Source organism: Gadus macrocephalus, chromosome 20 (genome assembly GCF_031168955.1).
Source record: "Gadus macrocephalus chromosome 20, ASM3116895v1".
NCBI lineage: Eukaryota > Metazoa > Chordata > Actinopteri > Gadiformes > Gadidae > Gadus > Gadus macrocephalus.
Window position 1 is genome coordinate 435,070 of NC_082401.1, and position 25,030 is coordinate 460,099.

A 25,030-nucleotide genomic window follows, 5' to 3' on the forward strand; every position below is an offset into this window, starting at 1 on the left:
TTTCCGTAGTGTAGTGGTTATCACGTTCGCTTCACACGCGAAAGGTCCCCGGTTCGAAACCGGGCGGAAACAGCATTACTGTTTTGAGTTCAACAAAGTTAATGTTTAATTTCTCCTGCTTTACTATCAAGCAGCTATTCGGGAAAAGTCTATCTGGAACAGAACCTTCAGCAGCGTCTACTTGGCACCACGCCACCTCTTCAACCGATAGCCTAGTCATATTATTAAGTGTTTAAACCTGCGCTGGGAACCTGTTTATGCGGGAGCTTCTGCTGACAACATTTTCTAGGTTTTGCACAAACTAACAGGTTTCCGTAGTGTAGTGGTTATCACGTTCGCCTAACACGCGAAAGGTCGCCGGTTTGAGACCGGGCGGAAACATGGTGTAAGAATTTGGATTTAGCGCTCGCAGTTGAGGGCATAGACTGTATGAAAGTTAAACTCGAACTCTGGTTGTGAGAAGTGTCTGGGTGTCAACCTCCTTTCCTGATTTGCCTAGCGTTACTGAATCTTCTACCTGCACCTCTCCAGCATGGACTTCTGGGGTAACCGTCTCATCCTGGATCGTCTAGCATGCAATGGACGGTTCGTAGGCCTGTTAAAAAACTTGCTTTCGAGATGTAACATTGTTTATTGTGACTCCTGTTCCCTGGTGGTCTAGTGGTTAGGATTCGGCGCTCTCACCGCCGCGGCCCGGGTTCGATTCCCGGCTAGGGAACACAACATTATTGGTGAAGTCCAAGCTAATCAAATAAGAACCACTGTTATCAACCAATGTCCAAGTATTCAACGGCAAGTTGAATAACGAAAAAAAGTAGACATCCATGTAAAACCTTTACAGCGAAATGTCAAGAATATGTCATTTTCAACATAATTCAGCTGTTAAAAAACTTGCTTTCGAGATGTAACATTGTTTAGTGTGACTACAGTTCGCTGGTGGTCTAGTGGTTAGGATTCGGCGCTCTCGCAGTCGCGGCACGGGTTCGATTCCCGGTCAGGGAACACTTTATTATTAGTGATGTCCAAGCAAATCATTTACGAACCACTGTGTTAAGTGATATCAAAGTATGCAACGGCAAAGTGAATAATCAATAAAAGCCGAAATCCATGTTACGCTATGACTGTCAAATGTCAAGAACATGAAATAGATAATATAATTTGGCTGTTAAAAACCAGCCTTCTCAAAGTCACATCGTTTTTTGATATTACAGCTCCCTGGTGGTCTAGTGGTTAGGATTCGGCGCTCTCACCGCAGCGGCCCGGGTTCGATTCCCGGTTTGGGAACACAACATTATTGGTGGAGTCCAAGCTAATCAAATAAGAACCACTGTTATCAACCAATGTCCCAAGTATTCAACGGCAAGTTGAATAACGAAAAAAAGTAGACATCCATGTAAAACCTTTACAGTGAAATGTCAAGAATATGTCATTTTCAACATAATTTAGCTGTTAAAAAACTTGCTTTCTCAATGTAACATTGTTTAGTGTGTCCACAGTACCCTGGTGGTCTAGAGGTTAGGATTCGGTGCTCTCACCGCAGCGGCCTGGGTTCGATTCCCGGTCAGGGAACACTATATTATTAGTGATATCCAAGCAAATCATTTACGAACCACTGTGTTAAGTGATATCAAAGTATGCAACGGCAAAGTGAATAATCAATAAAAGCCGAAATCCATGTTACCCTATCACTGCGAAATGTCAAGAATATGAAATAGATAATATAATTTAGCTGTTAAAAACCAGCCTTCTGAAAGTCACATTGTTATACATTACTACAGCTCCCTGGTGGTCTAGTTGTTAGGATTCGGCGCTCTCACCGCAGCGGCCCGGGTTCGATTCCCGGTTAGGGAACACAACATTATTGGTGAAGTCCAAGCTAATCAAATAAGAACCACTGTTATCAACCAATGTCCCAAGTATTCAACGGCAAGTTGAATAACGAAAAAAAGTAGACATCCATGTAAAACCTTTACAGCTAAATGACAAGGATATGACATTTTCAATAAAATGTTGCTGTTAAAAAACTTGCTTTCGAGATGTAACATTGTTTATTTTGACTACAGTTCCCTGGTGGTCTAGTGGTTAGGATTCGGAGCTCTCATCGCAGCGGCCCGGGTTCGATTCCCGGTTAGGGAACTCAACATAATTGGGGAAGTCCAAGCTAATCAAATAAGAAACACTGTTATCAACCAATGTCCAAGTATTCAACGGCAAGTTGAGTAACAAAAAATAGTAGACATCCATGTAAAACCAATACAGCGTAATGTCAAGAATATGTCATTTTCAACATAATTTAGCTGTTAAAAAACTTGCTTTCTCAATGTAACATTGTTCATTGTGACGACAGTTCCCTGGTGGTCTAGTGGTTAGGATTCGGTGCTCTCACCGCCGTGGCCCGGGTTTGATTCCCGGTTAGGGAACACATAATTATGAGTGATGTCGAAGCAAATCATTTACGAACCACTGTGTTAAGCGATTTCAAAGTATGCAACGGCAAAGTGAATAATCAATAAAAGCCGAAATCCATGTTACCCTATGACTGCGAAATGTCAAGAATATGAAATAGATAACATAATTTAGCTGTTAAAAACCAGCCTTCTGAAAGTCACGTTGTTATTCAATACTGCTGCTCCCTGGTGGTCTAGTGGTTTGGATTCGGCGCACTCACCGCCGCGTCCCGGGTTCGATTCCCGGTTGTGGAACACAACATTAGTTATAGGTGAAGTCCAAGCTATTCGAATGCGAACCACTGTTGTCAACCAATGTCCGTGCATTCAACGGCATGTTGAATGACGAAAAAAAGTAGAAATCCATGTTTAATCTTTACAGCGTCAAGAATATGACATTTTCAACATAATTTAGCTGTTAAAAAACTTGCTTTCTCGATTTAACATTGTTTATTGTGATAACAGTTCCCTGGTGGTCTAGAGGTTAGGATTCGGTGCCCTCACCGCCGCGGCCCGGGTTCGATTCGCGGTTTGGGATCACAACAGTATAGGTTAAGTGCAAGCTAATCAAATACGAACCACTGTTATCAACCAATGTCCAAGTATTCAACGTCAAGTTGAATAACGATAAAAAGTTGACATCCATGTTAAATCTTTACAGCGTCAAGAATATGACATTTTCAACATAATTTAGCTGTTAAAAAACTTGCTTTCTCAACGTAACATTGTTTATTGTGACAACAGTTCCCTGGTGGTCTAGAGGTTAGGATTCGGTGCTCTCACCGACGTAGCCCGCGTTCGATTCCCGGTTAGGGAACACAACAGTATAGGTTAAGTCCAAGCTAATCAAATATGAACCACTGTTATCAACCAATGTCCAAGTATTCACCGTCAAGTTGAATAACGATAAATAGTTGACGTCCATGTTAAATCTTTCCAGCGAAATGTCAAGAATATGACATATTCAATAAAATTTAGCTGTTAAAAAACTTGCTTTCGAGATGTAACATTGTTTATTTTGATTACAGTTCCCTGGTGGTCTAGTGGTTAGAATTCGGTGCTCTCACCGCTGCGGTCCGGGTTAGATTCCCGGTTAGGGAACACTTAATAATTAGTGATGTCGAAGCAAATCATTTAAGAACCACTGTGTTAAGTGATAGCAAACTATGCAACGGCAAAGTGAATAATCAATAAAAGCCTATATCCATGTTACCCAATTACTGCGAAATGTCAAGAATATGAAATCGATAACATAATTTAGCTGTTAAAAACCAGCCTTCTGAAAGTCACATTGTTATTCATTACTACAGCTCCCTGGTGGTCTAGTGGTTAGGATTCGGCGCTCTCACCGCCGTGTCCCGGGTTTGATTCCCGGTTGGGGATCACAACATCAGTTATAGGTGAAGTCCAAGCTAATCAAACACGAACCACTGATGTCAACCAATGTCCGTGCATTCAACGGCATGTTGAATGACGAAAAAAAGTAGACATCCATGTTAAATCTTTACAGCGTCAAGAATATGATATTTTCAACATAATTTAGCTGTTAAAAAACTTGCTTTCTCAACGTAACATTGTTTATTGTGACAACAGTTCCCTGGTGGTCCAGAGGTTAGGATTCGGTGCTCTCACCGCTGCGGCCCGGGTTCGATTCCAGGTTAGGGAACACAACAGTATAGGTTAAGTTCAAGCTAATCAAATACGAACCACTGTTATCAACCAATGTCCAAGTATTCAACGTCAAGTTGAATAACGATAAAAAGTTGACGTCCATTTTAAATCTTTACAGCGAAATGTCAAGAATATGAAATTTTCAATAAAATGTAGCTGTTAAAAAACTTGCTTTCGAGTTGTAACATTGTTTATTGTGACAACAGTTCCCTGGTGGTCTAGTGGTAAGGATTCGGTGCTCTCACCGCCGAGGCCCGGGTTCGATTCCCGGTTAGGGAACACTTAATTATTAGTGATGTCCAAGCAAATCATTTACGAACCACTGTGTTAAGTGATAGCAAAGTATGCAACGGCAAAGTGAATAATCAATAAAAGCCTATATCCATGTTACCCTATTACTGCGAATTGTCAAGAATATGAAATAGATAACATAATTTAGCTGTTAAAAACCAGCCTTCTGAAAGTCACATTGTTATTCAATACTACAGCTCCCTGGTGGTCTAGTGGTTAGGATTCGGCGCTCTCACCGCCATGGCCAGGGTTCGATTCCCGGTTAGGGAACATAATTGCTTAGCTGATGTCCAAGCAAATCAAATACTAACCGCTGTTCTCAACTAATGTCCTTGCATTCAAATATGTTGAATAACGAAAAAAAGTAGACATCCATGTTAAATCTTTACAGCGTCAAGAATATGACATTTTCAACATAATTTAGCTGTTAAAAAACTTGCTTTCTCAATGTAACATTGTTCATTTTGACTACAGTTCCCTGGTGGTCTAGTGGTTAGGATTCGGCGCTCTCACTACCGTGGCCTGGGTTCGATTCCCGGTTAGGGAACACATAATTATTAGTGATGTCCAAGCAAATCATTTACAAACCACTGTCTTAAGTGATATCAAAGGTATGCAACGGCAAAGTGAATAATCAATAAAAGCCGAAATCCATGTTACCCTATGACTGTCAAATGTCAAGAACATGAAATAAATATTATAATTTAGCTGTTAAAAACCAGCCTTCTCAAAGTCACATCGTTATTTGATACTACAGCTCCCTGGTGGTGTAATGGTTTGGATTCGGCGCACTCACCGCCGCGTCCCGGGTTCGATTCCCGGTTGGGGAACACAAAATTAGATATAGGTGAAGTCCAAGCTAATCAAATACGAACCACTGTTGTCAACCAATGTCCGTGCATTCAACGGCATGTAGAATGACGAAAAAAAGTAGACATCCATGTTAAATCTTTACAGCGTCAAGAATATGACAATTTCAACATAATTTAGCTGTTAAAAAACTTGCTTTCTCAATGTAACATTGTTTATTGTGACAACAGTTCCCTGGTGGTCTAGAGGTTAGGATTCGGTGCTCTCACTGCCACGGCCCGGGTTCGATTCCCGGTTAGGGAACACAACAGTATAGGTTAAGTCCAAGCTAATCAAATACGAACCACTGTTATCAACCAATGTCCAAGCATTCAACGTCAAGTTGAATAACGATAAAAAGTTGATGTCCATGTTAAATCTTTACAGCGAAATGTCAAGAATATGACATTTTCAATCAAATTTAGCTGTTAAAAAACTTGCTTTCCCAATGTAACATTGTTCATTGTGACTACAGTTCCCTGGTGGTCTAGTGGTTCGGATTTGGTGCTCTCACCGCCGTGGCCCGGGTTTGATTCCCGGTTTGGGAACACATAATTATGAGTGATGTCCAAGCAAATCATTTACGAACCACTGTGTTAAGCGATATCAAAGTATGCAACGGCAAAGTGAATAATCAATAAAAGCCGAAATCCATGTTACCTTATGACTGCGAAATGTCAAGAATATGATATAGATAACTTAATTTAGCTGTTAAAAACCAGCCTTCTGCAAGTCACATTGTTATTCAATACTACAGCTCCCTGGTGGTCTTGTGGTTTTGATTCGGCGCACTCACCGACGTGTCCCGGGTTCGATTCCCGGTTGGGGAACACAACATTAGTTATAGGTGAAGTCCAAGCTAATCAAATACGAACGACTGTTGTCAACCAATGTCCGTGCATTCAACGGCATGTTGAATGATGAAAAAAAGTAGACATCCATGTTAAATCTTTACAGCGTCAAGAATATGACATTTTCAACATAATTTAGCTGTTAAAAAACTTGCTTTCTCAATGTAACATTGTTTATTGTGATAACAGTTCCCTGGTGGTCTAGAGGTTAGGATTCGGTGCTCTCACCGCCGCGGCCCGGGTTCTATTCCCGCTTTGGGAACACAACAGTATAGGTTAAGTGCAAGCTAATCAAATACGAACCACTATTATCAACCATTGTCCAAGTATTCAACGTCAAGTTGAATAACGATAAAAAGTTGACTTCCATGTTAAATCTTTACAGCGTCAAGAATATGACATTTTCAACATAATTTAGCTGTTAAAAAACTTGCTTTCTCAACGTAACATTGTTTATTGTGAACACAGTTCCCTGGTGGTCTAGAGGTTAGGATTCGGTGCTCTCACCGCCGCGGCCCAGGTTCGATTCCCGGTTAGGGAACACAACAGTATAGGTTAAGTCCAAGCTAATCAAATACAAACCACTGTTATCAACCAATGTCCAAGTATTCAACGTCAAGTTGAATAACGATAAAAAGTTGACGTCTATGTTAAATCTTTCCAGCGAAATATCAAGAATATGACATTTTCAACATAATTTCACTGTTAAAAAACTTGCTTTCTCAATGTAACATTGTTTAGTGTGACTACAGTTCCCTGGTGGTCTAGTGGTTAGGATTCGGTGCTCTCACCGCCGCGGCTCGGTTTCGATTCCCGGTCAGGGAACACTTTATTATTAGTGATGTCCAAGCAAATCATTTACGAACCACTGTGTTAAGCGATATCAAAGTATGCAACGGCAAAGTGAATAATCAATAAAAGCCGAAATCCATGTTTCCCTATGACTGCGAAATGTCAAGAATATGAAATAGATAACATAATTTAGCTGTTAAAAACCAGCCTTCTGAAAGTCACATTGTTATTCAATACTACAGCTCCTTGGTGGTCTAGTGGTTTGGATTCGGTGCACTCACTGCCGCGTCCCGGGATCGATTGCCGGTTGGGGAACACAACATTAGTTATAGGTGAAGTCTAAGCTAATCAAATACGAACCACTGTTGTCAACCAATGTCCGTGCATTCAACGGCATGTTGAATGACGAAAAAAAGTAGACATTTATGTTAAATCTTTACAGCGTCAAGAATATGACATTTTCAACATAATTTAGCTGTTAAAAAACTTGCTTTCTCAATGTAACATTGTTTATTGTGATAACAGTTCCCTGGTGGTCTAGAGGTTAGGATTCGGTGCTCTCACCGCCGCGGCCTGGGTTCGATTCCCGGTTTGGGAACACAAAAGTATCGGTTAAGTGCAAGCTAATCAAATACGAACCACTGTTATCAACCAATGTCCAAGTATTCAACGTCAAGTTGAATAAAGATAAAAAGTTGTCGTACATGTTAAATCTTTACAGCGAAATGTCAAGAATATGTAATTTTCACCATAATTTAGCTGTTAAAAAACTTGCTTTCTCAATGTAACATTGTTTATTGTGAGTACAGTTCCCTGGTGGTCTAGTGGTTAGGATTCGGCGCTCTCACCGCCGTGGCCGGGGTTTGTTTCCCGGTTAGGGAACACATAATAATTAGTGATGTCCAAGCAAATCATTTACGAACCACTGTGTTAAGTGATATCAAAGGTATGCAACGGCAAAGTGAATAATCAATGAAAGCCGAAATCCATGTTACCCGATGACTGTCAAATGTCAAGAACATGAAATAGATAACATAATTTAGCTGTTAAAAACCAGCCTTCTCAAAGTCACATCGTTATTTGATACTACTGCTCCCTGGTGGTCTAGTGGTTAGGATTCGGCGCTCTCACCGCCGCGGCCCAGGTTCGATTCCCGGTTAGGGAACACAACAGTATAGGTTAAGTCCAAGCTAATCAAATACGAACCACTGTTATCAACCAATGTCCAAGTATTCAACGTCAAGTTGAATAACGATAAAAAGTTGACGTCTATGTTAAATCTTTCCAGCGAAATGTCAAGAATATGACATTTTCAACATAATTTCGCTGTTAAAAAACTTGCTTTCTCAATGTAACATTGTTTAGTGTGACTACAGTTCCCTGGTGGTCTAGTGGTTAGGATTCGGTGCTCTCACCGCCGCGGCTCGGTTTCGATTCCCGGTCAGGGAACACTTTATTATTAGTGATGTCCAAGCAAATCATTTACGAACCACTGTGTTAAGCGATATCAAAGTATGCAACGGCAAAGTGAATAATCAATAAAAGCCGAAATCCATGTTACCCTATGACTGCGAAATGTCAAGAATATGAAATAGATAACATAATTTAGCTGTTAAAAACCAGCCTTCTGAAAGTCACATTGTTATTCAATACTACAGCTCCCTGGTGGTCTAGTGGTTAGGATTCGACGCTCTCACCGCAGCGGCCCGGGTTAGATTCCCGGTTGGGGAACACAACATTAGTTATAGGTGAAGTCCAAGCTAATCAAATACGAACCACTGTTGTCAACCAATGTCCGTGCATTCAACTGCATGTTGAATGACGAAACAAAGTAGACATCCATGTTAAATCTTTGCAGCCTCAAGAATATGACATTTTCAACATAATTTAGCTGTTAAAAAACTTGCTTTCTCAATGTAACATTGTTTATTGTGACAACAATTCCCTGGTGGTCTAGAGGTTAGGATTCAGTGCTCTCACCGCCGCTGCCCGGGTTCGATTCTCGGTTAGGGAACACAACAGTATAGGTTAAGTCCAAGCTAATCAAATACGAACCACTGTTATCAACCAATGTCCAAGTATTCAATGTCAAGTTGATTCACGTTTAAAAGTTGACGTCCATGTTAAATCTTTGCAGCGAAATGTCAAGAATATGACATTTTCAATAAAATTTAGCTGTTAAAAAACTTGCTTTCGAGATGTAACATTGTTTATTGTGACTCCTGTTCCCTGGTGGTCTAGTGGTTAGGATTCGGTGCTCTCACCGCCGTGGCCCGAGTTTGATTCCCGGTTAGGGAACACTTAATTATTAGTGATGTTCAAGCAAATCATTTACGAACCACTGTGTTAAGTGATAGCAAAGTATGCAACGGCAAAGTGAATTATCAATAAAAGCCTATGTCCATGTTACCCTATTACTGCGAAATGTCAAGAATATGAAATAGATAACATAATTTAGCTGTTAAAAACCAGCCTTCTGAAAGTCACATTGTTATTCAATACTACAGCTCCCTGGTGGTCTAGTGGTTAGGATTTGGCGCTCTCACCGCCGTGGCCCGGGTTTGATTCCCGGTTAGGGAACAAAATTACTTAGGTGATGTCCAAGCAATTCAAATACTAACCACTGTTGTCAACCAATGTCCGTTCATTCAAATATGTTGACGAAAAAAAGTAGACATCCATGTTAAATCTTTACAGCGTCAAGAATATGACATTTTCAACATAATTTAGCTGTTAATAAACTTGCTTTCTCAATGTAACATTGTTTATTGTGACAACAGTTCCCTGGTGGTCTAGAGCAGGCCTATTCAACTAGCGGCCCGCGGGCCGAATACGGCCCTTCTTATTTATTTTATGGCCCGCAAGAGGTTGCCTGCAGACCTAAAAAAAAAAGGAAAATTGTTGCCTGCAAATCAGGTTTGCGTGTGTAATATATATGACCAGCCAATAAACGCAAAGTATGCTACGGCAACAGGATTACACCCGCTCTGTCTACATCTGCCATTGCCTCAATCAAGCTCACTTTGCATTTGATGCTTGCGGACCACGGAGAAACTCACTTTAGCAAGGCTAACAAAAGCTCCAAGATGTCTCTTTCCAAGCCAAAAAACGTAAGGTTGATGTTGAAAAACGCCAATTCAAAACGATTTGGACTGAAAAATATTTATTTACTTTGCCATCCGCCACAAGTAGTAAACCGGTGTGTTTAGTGTGCAACAAAGCCATTTCCATGATGAAGGAATACAAGGTGAAGAGGCACTACAACTCAAATCACGGCTTGTTTGCTGCCAGTTTTCTCATATGAAAAAACAAGGGTTCATGCTCCATGACCAGTGAGAAGCTGCATAAGTGTCTCAGGATTGGCCTTACAACGTATGAACTAGGGATGGGCGTGAGGTATCGATTACTTGATCGATTAATTGACATTATAAGTTTTGTATGTGTGGCCCATGAACCACCAGCGGTTTTCCTTTTTGGCCCACTTGTTAAGGAGGTTGAATAGCCCTGGTCTAGAGGTTAGGATTCGGTGCTCTCACCGCCGCGGCCCGGGTTCGTTTCCCGGTTAGGGAACACAACAGTATAGGTTAAGTCCAAGCTAATCAAATACGAAACACTGTTATCAACCAATGTCCAAGTATTCAACGTCAAGTTGAATAACGATAAAAAGTTGACGTCCATGTTAAATCTTTACAGCGAAATGTCAAGAATATGACATTTTCAAAAAAATGTAGCTGTTAAAAAACTTGCTTTCGAGATGTAACATTGTTTATTGTGACTACAGTTCCCTGGTGGTCTAGTGGTTAGGATTCGTTGCTCTCACCGCCGGGGCCCGGGTTCAGTGAATAATCAATAAAAGCCTATATCCATGTTACCCTATTACTGCGAAATGTCAAGAATATGAAATAGATAACATAATTTAGCTGTTAAAAACCAGCCTTCTGAAAGTCACATTGTTATTCAATACTACAGCTCCCTGAGGCCTGTTTCAGGTAGCTGGTTTTGAGGCAACCCCGAGTTTGTTCGCTCTGAGTTAGTGGAAACTCTGGGTTTTCCGTTTCAGGTAGCAGGTTCAGCGCAACCGAGAGTTAGTTGCTGCGGCAACATACGCCGTGTACCTAACCTGCTCGGGAGGTGGTTAGACCTACTCTGAGTTTGTTGTCTATAAGGCTGAAGGCAGCTCTCCGACAGAAGGAAGTGTTAGAAATGGCATGTCCTTTTCTAAGAGAGCCCGTGGACGTAGAGGCTGCGATCCTCAGAAGGAATCTCTGTGAGGAACGATTATTAAGACCCCGGTTGGATATTCTTTCTTTTCCTGATAATTTTCTTCACGAGCGCTATCGTTTTTCAGCTCAATCTATCATTTATTTAGACCACCTTCTCAGCCCCCATGTTAACTGTCAAACGCACCGGGGGCATGCTTTAGGTTCAATACAAATTATTTGTGTGGCACTCCGTTTTTTTGCAAACGGCAGCTTTCTTTACGTCGGTGACGCCGAGCACATTTCAAAGGCAACCGTGTGTCGGTCTGTCAGAAATGTGACTTTGGCACTGAAACGTTTTCTTTACACGTTTGTGATGTTTCCAAGTCACCGACCTATACGAACAATCAAGGAAGAGTTCTACAGAATTGCAGGTAACAGTAGCAACAATGTAGCCTATTTGTTTCTTGGAACGTTTTAATTTAATAAATAATGTGCACAATTTAATTAAATTAATTAATTTGTAATGTTCTAGATTTTCCGGGTGTCATCGGATGCATCGATGGAACTCATATTCCTATTAAACCTCCTTCAGTGAATGAAGGAGACTATGTTGATAGGAAGTCCTTCCACAGCATCAATGTGCAGGTACAGGTGAAGGCCTAGACCTTCATCATTTTAAATTAAAGATACTTAACAAAACAGCCTCTGTATCTAATTATACTCCTCTGCAATTTGAAGGTTGTATGTGATGCCAGAAATATCATCACCCAAGTGGAGGCAAAGTGGCCGGGGTCTGTGCGTGCATGACGCACGCATATTTCGGGAGTCAAATCTGAGCACTCGCTTTGCCTGTGGTGAGTTAAGCCTATATTTGAAGGATTTATAATCCATATTTGTTCAGATGATTAATATTTCACCTGTATCGTAGGAGAGTTCGACGGTCATGTTTTAGGTGACAGAGGGTACCCCTGCCAGCCTTGCCTTCTGACCCCGTATGCCGATCCCGTGCCAGGACCACAGCAGCGCTACAACCTGGCGCATATGAGGACGAGAGCCAGGGTCGAAAACACGTTCGGGATCCTGAAGGCAAGATTCCAGTGCCTCCAAATGCTGCGAGTCACACCAGAAAGGGCATGTGATATAATAATTGCATATGTGGTTCTACACAACATCGCGATTTTGAGAGGGGAAAATTGCCCACCTGCAGTTGCAGATGAGCAGCACATAAACCCAAACCATGCCATGGATCCACAGGACGGAAGGGTGGTTAGAGAAAGACTCTGCCAAAATCATTTTGTTTGAGTTTTCTATGTAGTTAAATGTATTTTATTATTTCCGAAATGTTTTCTTTGGCATTATTTCGCCTTCCTGTATAATAATAATAAATTTAATTTAGAGGCACCTTTCAAGACACCCAAGGTCAAGTTTGTATGATAGTAAACTTGTGTGACAGACCCAGCCTCTGGTAGGGGGTGACACTGTTCAACAAAATAACTTGTCCCACCACAGCCCGTGTTCTAATAAAGACAATCTACTTTTTATGAGTATTTCTTAATTTCCTGAAAGCACAAAAAAAAAAAGGTCATTCATATTGGGTATGTTTTTGGAGCAGGAAACAGTATCCCAGTTTGTACCTCACCCATCTTTAACTTGTGTTCCAAAATTTGGATCTCAAAAAGCATCCTTTTGCATCTTTTGCCTTATGTGGCCCATTTCTAAGTCTGCTTTGTTTATTTGTTTTCCCAGATAGATTTTATAGAGCTCTTTGACTGGAAGCTATAGGAATGCAAAAGATGACATTGGATTTCACAGTGCCAAGTACAGCGTTTCATTATAATTCCAGGGAGAATCTTACAGAGGTAAGCTGTGAAGTAGAGCTAGAAGTGGATGGCCTCTCATTGAATTCGATTTCATCCTGTTTGAGAGAAAGAAGATGTCAGTTTTAAATTGTACAACGCTATCATCAACTTTTAGATGTTATTTTTAAAAGGTGTTAACCTCAATAGGCCTTTCCTCTTCCCTTTCAAATGCCGCAGACAATGTTTCTCCATCATCTTCCTGTAATGACATTAACAGTTGGGTTCAGCAATTATCAAGACATTATTCATAATCTGTGGAAGGTGAAGAATTGTTACAATTGCATGGAGGTTGGTGAGGTCATCTGGTTCCAGTAAGTTGATGACGCCATCAGTAACTGGAAGAAGATGATTAGACAGTGAAATTATTACTTGAGCCAGAATATTGCCCCATCTAATTTGCAACGCGCTGGGTTGCGTGTACATATTTAATTATTTTGAATAACCCACCTCTGATAAAGGCACTTCTATCCTGGGGGGTGGGGGGATCAGAGGAGCTCCCTCCAGGGATGCCCTCAGCCACAGGACACATACTCTGTTGGCTGAGGGCCATCTCCTCAGCCACTGTGAGGGCTGCAGGTGGTGGACCCCCTCCAGTCTTCCGGGCCTCTGCTTTTTTTAGATTTGCTAACATGGAGGAAAATGTTACCCTAATATTCAGTAAGCGCTATTTTGAAGACACATACATACATACATACATACATACATACATACATACATACATACATACATACATACATACATACATACATACATACATACATACATACATACATACATACATACATACATACATACATACATACATACATACATACATACATACATACATACTGCCTAGGAGTAGCCTTCTAATATATCTAAATCCTATTAAATATTGGCAGTGTTGGGGTGGCTGAGAAATGTACTACTTACATTTACTGCTTAAATATAGGCCCATCACATGTTGAATATAGCTGTTAAATTAGGTAGAGCAGGCAAAACAGCACAATTGATTTGATTTCAATTAAACATTAGTTTACCTGTTTGAACTATATTTTTATACTTCATTTTCATTTGCTGCCAAGTCCTCTTGGGGCAACTCGGTTTGTTCCTGTGTAAATTGACACACACACAATTTACATATTGAATAACAGTGTTTACAAAACAAGGTCATCAGAATATATGTTATTAACCACACCACTAACAAGAACACAACTGGGTACAACAGCTTTCTCATCATATGCACCAAAGGTCTGGAATGAACTTCAAGCCACTCTAAAGCTGGAATCACTCCCACCACTCAGTACCTTTAAAAACATGTTACAATCAGCTCTAAAAGAACACTGCAACTGTTTTTAACCTGATGCCTTTTATTTATTTGTAATATATTTTTTTTTAGCTGTATGTATTAGCTTGTTTTTATATAGCCTGTTATGAAGTGTAATTTTAGCATTATAGTGTCAATTGTGGTGTACTTTGTTTGTGTGTGTGTGTGTGTGTGGCCTTGTGCAAATTCTACAACTTCTTTTCTGCTGCCTGTCTTGGCCAGGACTCCCTGTGAGAAGAGTTACTGTAACTCAATGGGACCTTCCTGGTGAAATAAAGGTTAAATAAAAAAAAAAATAAAAAAAAAAATAAGTGGAAGATATTAAACTTTCCTCTTATTTTATTTTACTATTTTATTTTACTCACGCATTGACTTGTTCGGCTATTTCCTGCCAAGCTCTCTCTCGTGCTCTCGCTGCCGCGGCGGTATTGCTTTTTTTGGTGAAAATGTGTACCTGCTCGGCATATGCGTGCATTAATATTTCCAATTCCGTGGCTGAAAAGTAACTGGATCTACGTTTTTGGTCCATGTTTGATCATGTTATCAGAGATCCATTGATGATGGCTCTTTATAGTCAACAGGCACGCCCCCAACCCAGCGTGAACACACTGAGAGTTGATTAAGCCAACGCTGATCACCTGTTCTGAAACCGAAAACCCAGAGTTGCTTTTCAACCCTGAACTCTGAGTCAACCAACTCAGAGCGCAGGATTAAACTCAGAGTATGTTAAACCAGCTATCTGAAACAGGCCTCTGGTGGTCTAGTGGTTAGGATTCGGCGCTCTCACCGACGTGGCCCGGGTTTGATTCCCGGTTAGGGAACAAAATTACGTAGGTGATGTCCAAGCAAATCAAATACTAACCACTGTTGTCAACCAATGTCCGTGCATTCAAATATGTTGAATAATGAAAAAAAGTAGACATTCATGTTAAATCTGTACAGCGTCAAGAATATGACATTTGCAATATAATTTAGCCGTTAAAAAACTTGCTTTCTCAATGTAACATTGTTCATTGTTACTACAGTTCCCTGGTGGTCTAGTGGTTAGGATTCGGAGCTCTCACCGCCGTGGCCCGGGTTCGATTCCCGGTTAGGGAATACATAATGAATAGTGATGTCCACGCATATCATTTACACTGTCTTAAGTGATATCAGAGGTTTGCAACGGCAAAGTGAATAATCAATAAAAGCCAAATTCCATGTTACCCAATGACTGTCAAATGTCAAGAACATGAAATAGTTAACATAATTTAGCTGTTAAAAACCAGCCTTCTCAAAGTCACATCGTTATTTGATACTACAGCTCCCTGGTGGTCTAGTGGTTAGGATTCGGCGTTCTCACCACCGCGGCCGGGGTTCGATTCCCGGTTAGGGATCACAACATTATTGGTGAAGTCCAAGCTAATCAAACAAGAACCACTGTTATCAACCAATGTCCAAGTATTCAACGGCAAGTTGAATAACGAAAAAAAGTAGACATCCATGTAAAATCTTTACAGTGAAATGTCAAGAATATGTCATTTTCAACATAATTTAGCTGTTAAAAAACTTGCTTTCTCAATGTAACATTGTTTAGTGTGACCACAGTTCCCTGGTGGTCTAGTGGTTAGGATTCGGTGCTCTCACCAACGTGGCCCGGGTTCGATTCACGGTCAGGGAACACTTTATTATTAGTGATGTCCAAGCAAATCATTTACGAACCACTGTGTTAAGTGATATCAAAGTATGCAACGGCAAAGTGAATAATCAATAAAAGCCGAAATCCATGTTACCCTCTGACTGCGAAATGTGAAGAATATGAAATAGATAACATAATTTAGCTGTTAAAAACCAGCCTTCTGAAAGTCACATTGTTATTCAATACTACAGCTCCCTGGTGGTCTAGTGGTTTGGATTCGGCGCACTCACCGCCGCGTCCCGGGTTCGATTACCGGTTGGGGAACACAACATTAATTATAGGTGAAGTCCAAGCGAATCAAATACGAACCACTGTTGTCAACCAATGTCCGTGCATTCAACGGCATGTTGAATGACGAAAAAAAGTAGACATCCATGTTAAATCTTTACAGCGTTAAGAATATGACATTTTCAACATAATTTAGCTGTTAAAAAACTTGCTTTCTCAATGTAACATTGTTTAGTGTGACGACAGTTCCCTGGTGGTCTAGTGGTTAGGATTCGGCGCACTCACCGCCGCGGTCCAGGTTCGATTCCTGGTTAGAGAACACAACATTACCCCCTCACCCCCCTACCTATGGCCCGTCCTGGGGGATGTGAAGGCGATGGAGGACATGCTGGGAGAAGGCCCTCAACATCCCCTCCGTGTGACACTCAGAGATCTGGAACATAAGCACAAGCCTCATTATATTCATTTATAGACAGATGTCTGGATTGTGAGTCAAACCGGAACACATTACATTGTTAGCTCAACACCTATACCTTAACAAATGTTTTCAGAGACAGAATCTGGTCAGGATGCTGACGTGAAGGGGGGAGTGGCTTAATTGTGGGGAAAGAAGCAGCTGTGGCTGGTGAGCTTGATAAGGTAAAGGACATACAATGTGTCCTTTACCTCATTGAATATACATCACATATTTACTGATGTATGCTTGGCTCTCCCTCCCATAGTGAGACTGGGTTTGTCGTCAGAGGAATCCTGGGGAACACCTAATACAGTGGGGGCCTGACAGCTGAGTCTGCAGCCACACTATTAGCCCCATGCTCACCGATTCAATCCCAGATATGTTTTACTTCCCCCTCACACCAATTCTATGAATACATGCACTATGTCTCTAAACATGACTCAACTGGAGGCAGCAATAATGAGCCTCCCCTTTAAACCCTAGCAATCAATATTTCAAAGCTCAAGGTGGGTGCCCTAGGCCTTCACACATTCTAAAGATGTCAGCTTTGCACAAAAAACCTTGGAATTAACCTTTAAATGACATGACCAGTAGTCGGGGGTTTTAAATACATTGCATAAACAGTTTGTCCCGAAAATTGCCTGTTTATGGACAAAGAAAACAATGGCCTGAAACAAGGAAGAAAGCAGTCTGATAAATTGTGTTTGATATAGAAGTAACACAAATCCTGGGTTACTGGGTTCAAAACAAAAGTGATAAATGACAACATTCCCTGTATCCATATAAATGTAGACATGCAAGTCATTCTGAATATCTCTGTCTCTCTCTCCCTTTCTGGTAACTTACCAGAGGAGTGTTGTAAAGTTAGGAAACAGGATGATTAGCAAATGTTTCTCTGTGTGCTATGAATAGGAAGTCAACTGTGCATTTTCTTTTACAAAAAAAACATAATAAATGATATAACTCAGAAAGTAGATAGTTGTTCCAGTAGCCACACTAATATTGAAGTGTTACAATAACAATCACGAGCTCATTGATTAAAATGTCATTATACTTTTTTAAGCATTATTCCCCATTATATAAACGTGACCAGTAGCTCTGAATCACTAAAATAGTTTAAAAGAACTCTAGCAGATGTGTATTTACCCGCTTTGAATCGTAGGTCTTAAGATGGATGATGTCATAGTCTGAGAAGGCTTTCCATGTTTCAGCAAACAGATCTCCATACGTATGAAAACTCTGAAAAGCATTGTTCAATATATCAACATATCTCAGTCACAAAGCAACCACGTTCAGAATAAGTTGCCTGTAAATCTTTTAACTGTCATTTCCTCTGCATTAGAGCTGGCCTGATGCAGTTTAAAGGTCCCATGACATGCTATTTTATGTATTCTTTAATATAGGTATTAGTGGGCAACTAACACAGTATTCAAAGACTTTCCCGAAATTCAGCCGTGGTGCAGAGTTACAGCCACTCCGAGCCAGTCGCGCATTGAGCTTCCCCCAAATGCGCTGTTTTGGTGTCTGTAGCTATAATGCAAATGAGGAGGAGCGAGGCGGGTCAAGGAGGAGGGTGGGGGTGTGGCCCTGAGCAGCTTGCAGCCACGGTATCATGCGCTCTGTTTACAGTGGATGTATCGCAATGGCAAGGCGCACACAGCCTTTAGCCGTGTTCTGTAAATATTCTAGAACACACGGGAGTCCTGGAGCTCTACATCTAAATATTATCATATAGCCTACATAGATATCTATATCATATAACATATATTAATCAAGTACTCGTTTAATCAAATCTATTTTTAGAATGCAACGCATCTGCAGCAGGAATAGGCCTTATGATGAACGGCAATATTACCAACCGAACATGTAATGCTTATTCTCCATCAAAACAGTCAGAGTTATCAGAGTATTCATTATTTATTTTTGCAAACGTTCAAAACACATTTTCCTTACAAAAATAAATATGCGTCTCACAATTTAAATCACGTTGAACGGTTTAAAAAAAACAAAAACGAAACAAGTAGCCTAACCATTGCAAATAATTTAAAGCTGCAAATAAAACGGCAGCAAATGAACTAAAAAAATACTCAGCGTTGTGATCTTCTCTACATGTCTGGGATTACAGCTGCGTCTTGCGGCGGTGAAAATAGCCGACACACTTGGTAGCTGCGGGTCTGCTTTCCCGAACTCACCGTTGTGTTTCAGGAGCATATGTTGCCGCATAGTACTTGTAGTACTCTGGTAGCTCGATTTCGCTTGACATATTTTACATTTTAACTTATGATCTCCTATTACTTTAAAGTATTTCAATTCTTCGCTGCGCTTTGCTTTAACCACCATCTCTTAACTTTTTGAATTCTGGCGTGCCTGCACACGGCACGGCACGCGCCACACAGAAATTTGATACATTTCATTTGCTTTGTGCCCACGGCATGTAATAGTGGCACCGGCGCGCCGCACAGAAAATTCATACTTTTGCTTCAGAAAACGTTGTTTGTGTGTGTATATGCAAACTCGAGTTTGCCTGTCCAGCAACCGAGTTCATTTGTAACGAGGAGTACTCGAGTAATCGATTCCTCACGCCCATCCCTAATATCTATATCATACAATACATATTATCACGGCCAAAAGCTGTGTGCGCCTCCAGACGATATTATGAATCACAAACGACTTTGTGGGGTTCTGCGACGTCTCTGGTTCTTCCACTTTCTCATCAATCTGAAGTAGACTGAACCGCGCGCTGCCTGCTGCCCGCTGCCCGCTGCCGGGCGGTGGTGCCTCGCAACCGGCGGCATGTCGCAGTTCATGTACTTCAGTGAGTCAAAGCCAAAGTTCCTTTCCCCCAATTCCTTCTCAACCATGGCTGAGATAACCCCCACTACAGTCTCGTTGTGGAAATACAAGAGACGTCAAAGAACCGACAAGAAACACTTGCATTACAGTGTGTGTATTCACACACACACATGTGGCGCTCGCACGGTCGTGTCTCATTGGCGGGCCAACGTCTCTGGGCGGGCCAGGCAGAGTAAGGGGAGGATGCTTTGTGACGACATACCTAAAGACATTCCGAATCAGCGCGCTTGAGCCTCCGTTTTTTTAAAGGCGAGCAGAACAGCTAGTGCTCGTTTTACACCAAACGCAAGTTTTAGCCACTGGGGGACCATAGGCAGACTAGGGGAACTAATATTTATGTTAGAAAACCTCATAAAGTGAGATTTTCATGTCATGGGACCTTTAATCATCAGCCATCTTTAACAAACCCTGAATCCCGGGGGAGAGTGTGAGGGACCCACCGTGTCCCACAGGAGGAGGTTGATGTCTCGGCTGAAGGAGTTGTTGATGTGCTGGGAGACGTACAGGTTGACAAAGTCACAAAAGTGGTGGTACATGTTCACTCCTACAAGAACAAAGAGACATAATGGGTTTCCACCTGCAACTGGATGTGAACACCTTATACATTGAGTGTACATAAATGTACAAAAATAAAGCAGAAGTAAAGTATAATTTTAACCAGGAGAAGTCTCATTGAGATTAGAAATCTCTTTTACTTTTAACCAGGAGAAGTCTCATTGAGATTAGAAATCTCTTTTACAAGAGAGCCCTGTCCATAATGTACACCCGTGTATAAAAAGGCACTGTGCTTCCAGTTTGATTTCAAGCCCAAAAGCTACACCGTAAGGTTGTGTGTTTGAATGCGTTATCCAATACGCCCCATTCTCTGAACTAAACCCCAGAGGTAAGGAGGTGTGTACCAGCGTCCAGCTTCATGAACACAGTGGGTTTTTCAATGACCAGGTCACATAGCCCATCGTCTATGGGCTGAAGGTCCAGCTCCGTGTACGTCTGCAGCTCTGCATACCTTCAGGATAGGGATCATATAGGGACAGGGATTAGTTATGTTTTGTTATTAACTGTACAGAATAAAGATGGATGATACTGGACCTGCTCGACTGGAAGCGCAGCACGGCTGGGCTTTCCATTTCAATTATAGCCAGGCTACCCGCTTGAATGTGTGGGTTTAACAGATGAAGCGCTGGTCTTGAGTATATGAGAAGACCTCAACACACACACGTTTGGTGCCAGTTTGGTTTTTGATTAAAACTTACCGTATAATGTCATTCATTCCTATAAGAGATTTGGGGTATTTTAGACAACTGAAACAAACACAATGTTTTCCCAGAAGATGAACTCAAGTTTGATGTTCAATGTTTTTGCTTCCTAATCTCGAACGCTCATTGAGAGCCGACTTACCTCAGATCAGTCTTGTTAACACGTTGGACAAAGTTTCACACACATTTCCTCAGATGCCACATGATATTAGGAAAAATAATTAGCAGCGATGTGTGAAACTTCAGTCACTGTCCAATATCATGTTTTTTTGTCCATACCAAGACCATTCCGAAAGAAATCTGTCCTACCTCAATGAGCCATTTGTTTTGTTCAAGAGAATAACTTCCAGACGGGGAACTTCAATTGAACCTTCATTACCCTTTCTAATTAGGCTTGTATAGGATTTAATAAACAATAAAGAATCAAGCTGTTGAGACCCATCGACATGCACCAGTGACCAGGGCGGTCACAAATATACTGACTTATAACACTAATTTAGCAAACTAACAATCAACTACTAAAGTGAATGGCCTCTGTTTGTGTGTGTTTGTATGTATGTCAGTCACATATCTCGACATCTGTTCATCTGATCTACTTCACGCTTGGGCCGTGTAATGCCGGGGACCTAAGGAAGTGCATTGTCTACATATTTGGAAACAAGGCACGCTATTAATAAACTTTGAAAAAAACCAACAACCAGCGTGGCTCTGTGAAGCAGCGGGGGCGGGGCTTCAGTTCACGTGGTCACAGTACTTGGAGTCTCTGTATGTCTGTGTGTCCCTCAGTTCCCATCGACAACCGTTCAGTTGATTGACTTCCCAGTGGACTGGTGTTTTGCTGGGAAAGGTAGGGCAGTGACCACTGGGAAGTTGTATGAATCAGTGACCCTCGAGAAAGCTGCAAGCAGAAATACGGGAGGCCAAGCAAACTGCCCTTTCCGAACAGGCACGTTTTGAACGGGGACTGTACTTGTATTTATGATGAAGAGAATGCCAATGGCACGCAACATACTTTAAATCTCTGGGTTCCATTAATTTTTGGTTTCCAGAAGGTGTTTGGCCGAAAAGGTTTTGTTTTAGTAAGTCAAGACTATCTGTTAAACAAAATCACTTCTCCATTTTCTCTCTTTAAGGCGGGAAGACATTTTTAGTACTCTATTAAACCCACTTGTTTTTTCTATTTGACTGTTGATATGCAAGTAGTCATTGTAGTCATTGTACTAAGTCATTGCAAAGCAATGGTTCAGAATTAACATACAAAAGAGGTGATGATATGAACTGACCTATTTGGCAACATTTTATGATGATGAAGTTCAAATGTGTTGGAACTGAGAGAGGCAAAGAGTGCCGTTTAAAGACATATTCCAATGAAAATAGACAGGTCATCGGCTTCCTCTTCAGAAATGATTCCAGGCTACCAGTCAGTTATGCAGACTAATTAAAAACCAATATTCCTACATCCCACCTATTCTAAGTTAAATGATACCAGCTCTCTAAAGTAGGCTCAAGAGCTCCCTGGTGGTCTTGTGGTTAGGATTCGGCGCTCTCACCGCCGCGGACCGCTTTCGATTCCCGGTATAGGAACTCAACTGTATTAGTGATGTCCCAGCAAATCAAATACAAACCACTGTGTTTAGTGATATCAAAGTATTCAACAGCAATGTGAATGATGAAAAAAAACAGTCCTTAACCAAACTGGCTTTCAATATAATCCTCTTACACAAACCTGACTTGAACAGCTAATGTTAAGTGAGGTCTAAATGGAGTACTGCAATTGAAACACATATTTTAGACACACCAAATTCCGAAATCATGTAGTTGAGCTAATTCTGTCTGAATTAAATATCAATTTTTTGAAAATAACCAAAAATTTCTGCCAGAAAATTATTATTATTCTTCATGTTTAACCTCTGTTTTCCTTTTATTCCTAGTCTGTTTTACATAGTTTTGAATGATGACTATATGCTCCGTAAGGTGACCTTGGGTGTCTTGAAAGGCGCCTCTAAATTAAATGTATTATTATTATTATTATCCACTGTATTCCAGGAGTGTATAGTGAGGGGGGAGTACCCTAGCTCAGTTAACTGAGGCAGTATTACATCACACATATCCCTGTCTAGTCAGCTGTCAGCACGTCACACATTGTATACAAATAGTGCACTGTCCCTTAAACCATAAGTCCCTGGTGGTCTAGTGGTTAGGATTCGGTGCTCTCACGGCCGCGGCCCGGGTTCGATTCCCGGTCAGGGAACTAACCTTTATGTCTCATTGTCGAAACTGGCTGTTCCTATATTCCTGTTACCCAAATTTAACCTGACCGCTTATGTTTAGCAAAGTCTAAACAGAGAAATTAAATTGAATCATGGTTCTCTAGTAATCAAATTCTAAAACAAAATCTCCCACAAAGTTGCTGGCAATCAATACTTATATGACTAGTCCTACATCCCAGCTATTCCATGTCACATGGTTGATTTTTAAACACTCCCTCTGGGTCTAGTGGTTAGGTTTTCTGTCTCCTTGTCAAACCTGGATTTCCATATATTGCTCTTACCCATATCTAACATTAACAGCTTATGTTAACTGAAGTCTGAAATTGCATTGATTTTGGTTTTCTAGATCAACTTCATTCCCTAGCATGTAGTTGAGCTTGCCTAAATTAATCCAGATGGAATCAAAAATATAAAAAATATATGAATATAAAAAATATTAACACAAATGTAACTTCAGAAAGGATGTTTGGTGATCAAAATGATCTCCGAAATAAGAAGTGAAAAACACACACATGTGCACACACAGTATGTGGCTGCAGGTCAGTTATGCGGTCTTATTAAGAACAAATTGTCCTATATCCGGCCAATTCATGGTCACATGGTTTGATTGAAAAGCAGCTCCCTGGTGGTCTAGTGGTTAGGATTCGGCGCTCTCACCGCCGCGGCCCGGGTTAGATTCCCGGTCAGGGAACTAACCTTTAAGCAATTTTCTACATAATGGTCAACTATCCAAAGATATTAATTTCAATTATTGTGTACATCTTAGTAAACACAAATGTAACTACTAATTGAAAACCTTTGTATCAGAAGTTAAGAGATGTTAACCTATACATCTCCTGACAGTACAAACATCTCTTGACTGAAAGAATAACTAAAAGTGCCAGAAGACCTACATCAAATTCCCTTTTTTTTTTTCAGAATTCTGGGATTTCTGTGCATCATCCACTGTATTCCTGAAGTTTACAGAATGGGATGGTGGGGGGATCCTTGGTCAGTTACAGTAACTGATACAGTATTACATCACACAAATCAAAAATATATTAATATAGAAAATATTAACCCAAAATAAACTCCAGAAAGGATTTTGGGTTATCACAATGATCTCCGAAATAAGAAGTGAAAAACACACACATGCACATTAGAGCATGGAAACCCGACCAATGCCCGATGGTACCCGACAGGCCGGGTCGAGTTCGGACAAATATTTGAAATTATGCTCGGGTTCGGGTCGGGCTCGGTCACAACAACTGCACGATAAAGGCTCGATTCCACCGGACGCGTTACGGCAACGTTACGGCAGCGGCACGTCTTGGCCGCGGTCACCGCAGCAGATAGGTTCCATTCTAATCAATGAGACCATTTCCACAGGGCGCGGCTGCGGAACGTCTCAGCAACGTCCCAGGAGCGGCTCGCCGTGCCGCAGCGCTATCATTCCGTAGCATTTCTATTTTTGCCGCAAGCCGTTGCTGAACCGCGTCAATTTCAACACAGCAGATCGATCAGGGCAGGAAGTGAAAAAGTAAAAGCCATAGAGCATTCCGGTAAATTTTCAAAATAAAACACAATAAATAAAACACCAACATTATTACGTCATGACCGGTGGCACCAGGTCAGCAGTCAATCAATCAAAGGGTCTCAAATCATCCTTTTTATGAGAACAATGTCAGAAAGGACAAAGCCTGGCATTTAATTGCAGTAGTTTTGGGAGTGGAAGGTGAGTACATTAGGTTTAGGATTATCGCGGGATCTCGTGATCTCGCGTGGATACGGCTGGCTCGCAAGGCAGCGCTACGCTGCCGTTACGCGCCCGGTAGGAATGGACGCAGGGCAGAGGACGCGGCCGTTCCGCGGCGCAGCCGTTCCGCGGCGCGTACGCGTCCGGTGGGATCCCGGTGTTAGGCGAATGTGATTACCACTACACTACGGAAACCTGTTAGTTTGTGCAAAACCCTAGAAAATTTTGTCAGCAGAAGCTCCCGCATGAACAGGTTTTCAGCACAGGTTTAAACACTTAATAATA

At 41.2% G+C, this 25,030-nt stretch overlaps 2 protein-coding genes, 1 long non-coding RNA gene and 2 other non-coding genes across 5 annotated transcripts in view; 3 read left to right on the top strand and 2 right to left on the bottom strand.

Moving 5' to 3' along the window:
• LOC132448861 (uncharacterized) overlaps positions 1-19,657 on the bottom strand; it is a 332,340-nt gene extending 312,683 nt beyond the window's left edge. Inside the window, exon 1 of the mRNA XM_060040408.1 lies at positions 18,824-19,657. The gene's annotated coding sequence lies outside the window, so the exon portion shown is untranslated. The remainder of the gene's footprint in view (positions 1-18,823) is intronic.
• On the top strand, positions 647-718 carry trnae-cuc (transfer RNA glutamic acid (anticodon CUC)). Its single transcript has one exon. It is a non-coding gene; the product is annotated as a tRNA-Glu (tRNA).
• Positions 4,326-4,397, top strand: trnae-cuc (transfer RNA glutamic acid (anticodon CUC)). The gene has a single exon. It is a non-coding gene; the product is annotated as a tRNA-Glu (tRNA).
• On the top strand, positions 10,879-12,479 carry LOC132449036 (putative nuclease HARBI1). Its single transcript, XM_060040616.1, is given in 5 exon segments — positions 10,879-11,534; positions 11,636-11,748; positions 11,842-11,904; positions 11,906-11,957; positions 12,032-12,479. Coding segments are annotated over 5 exon segments (1,032 nt in total). The 5' UTR covers positions 10,879-11,104; the 3' UTR covers positions 12,406-12,479.
• On the bottom strand, positions 12,819-13,260 carry LOC132448832 (uncharacterized). Its single transcript, XR_009523441.1, has 3 exons — positions 13,239-13,260; positions 13,102-13,161; positions 12,819-13,018 (listed from the first exon to the last, which is right to left on the bottom strand). It is a non-coding gene; the product is annotated as an uncharacterized LOC132448832 (long non-coding RNA).
• Positions 19,658-25,030: the final 5,373 nt, after the last annotated feature.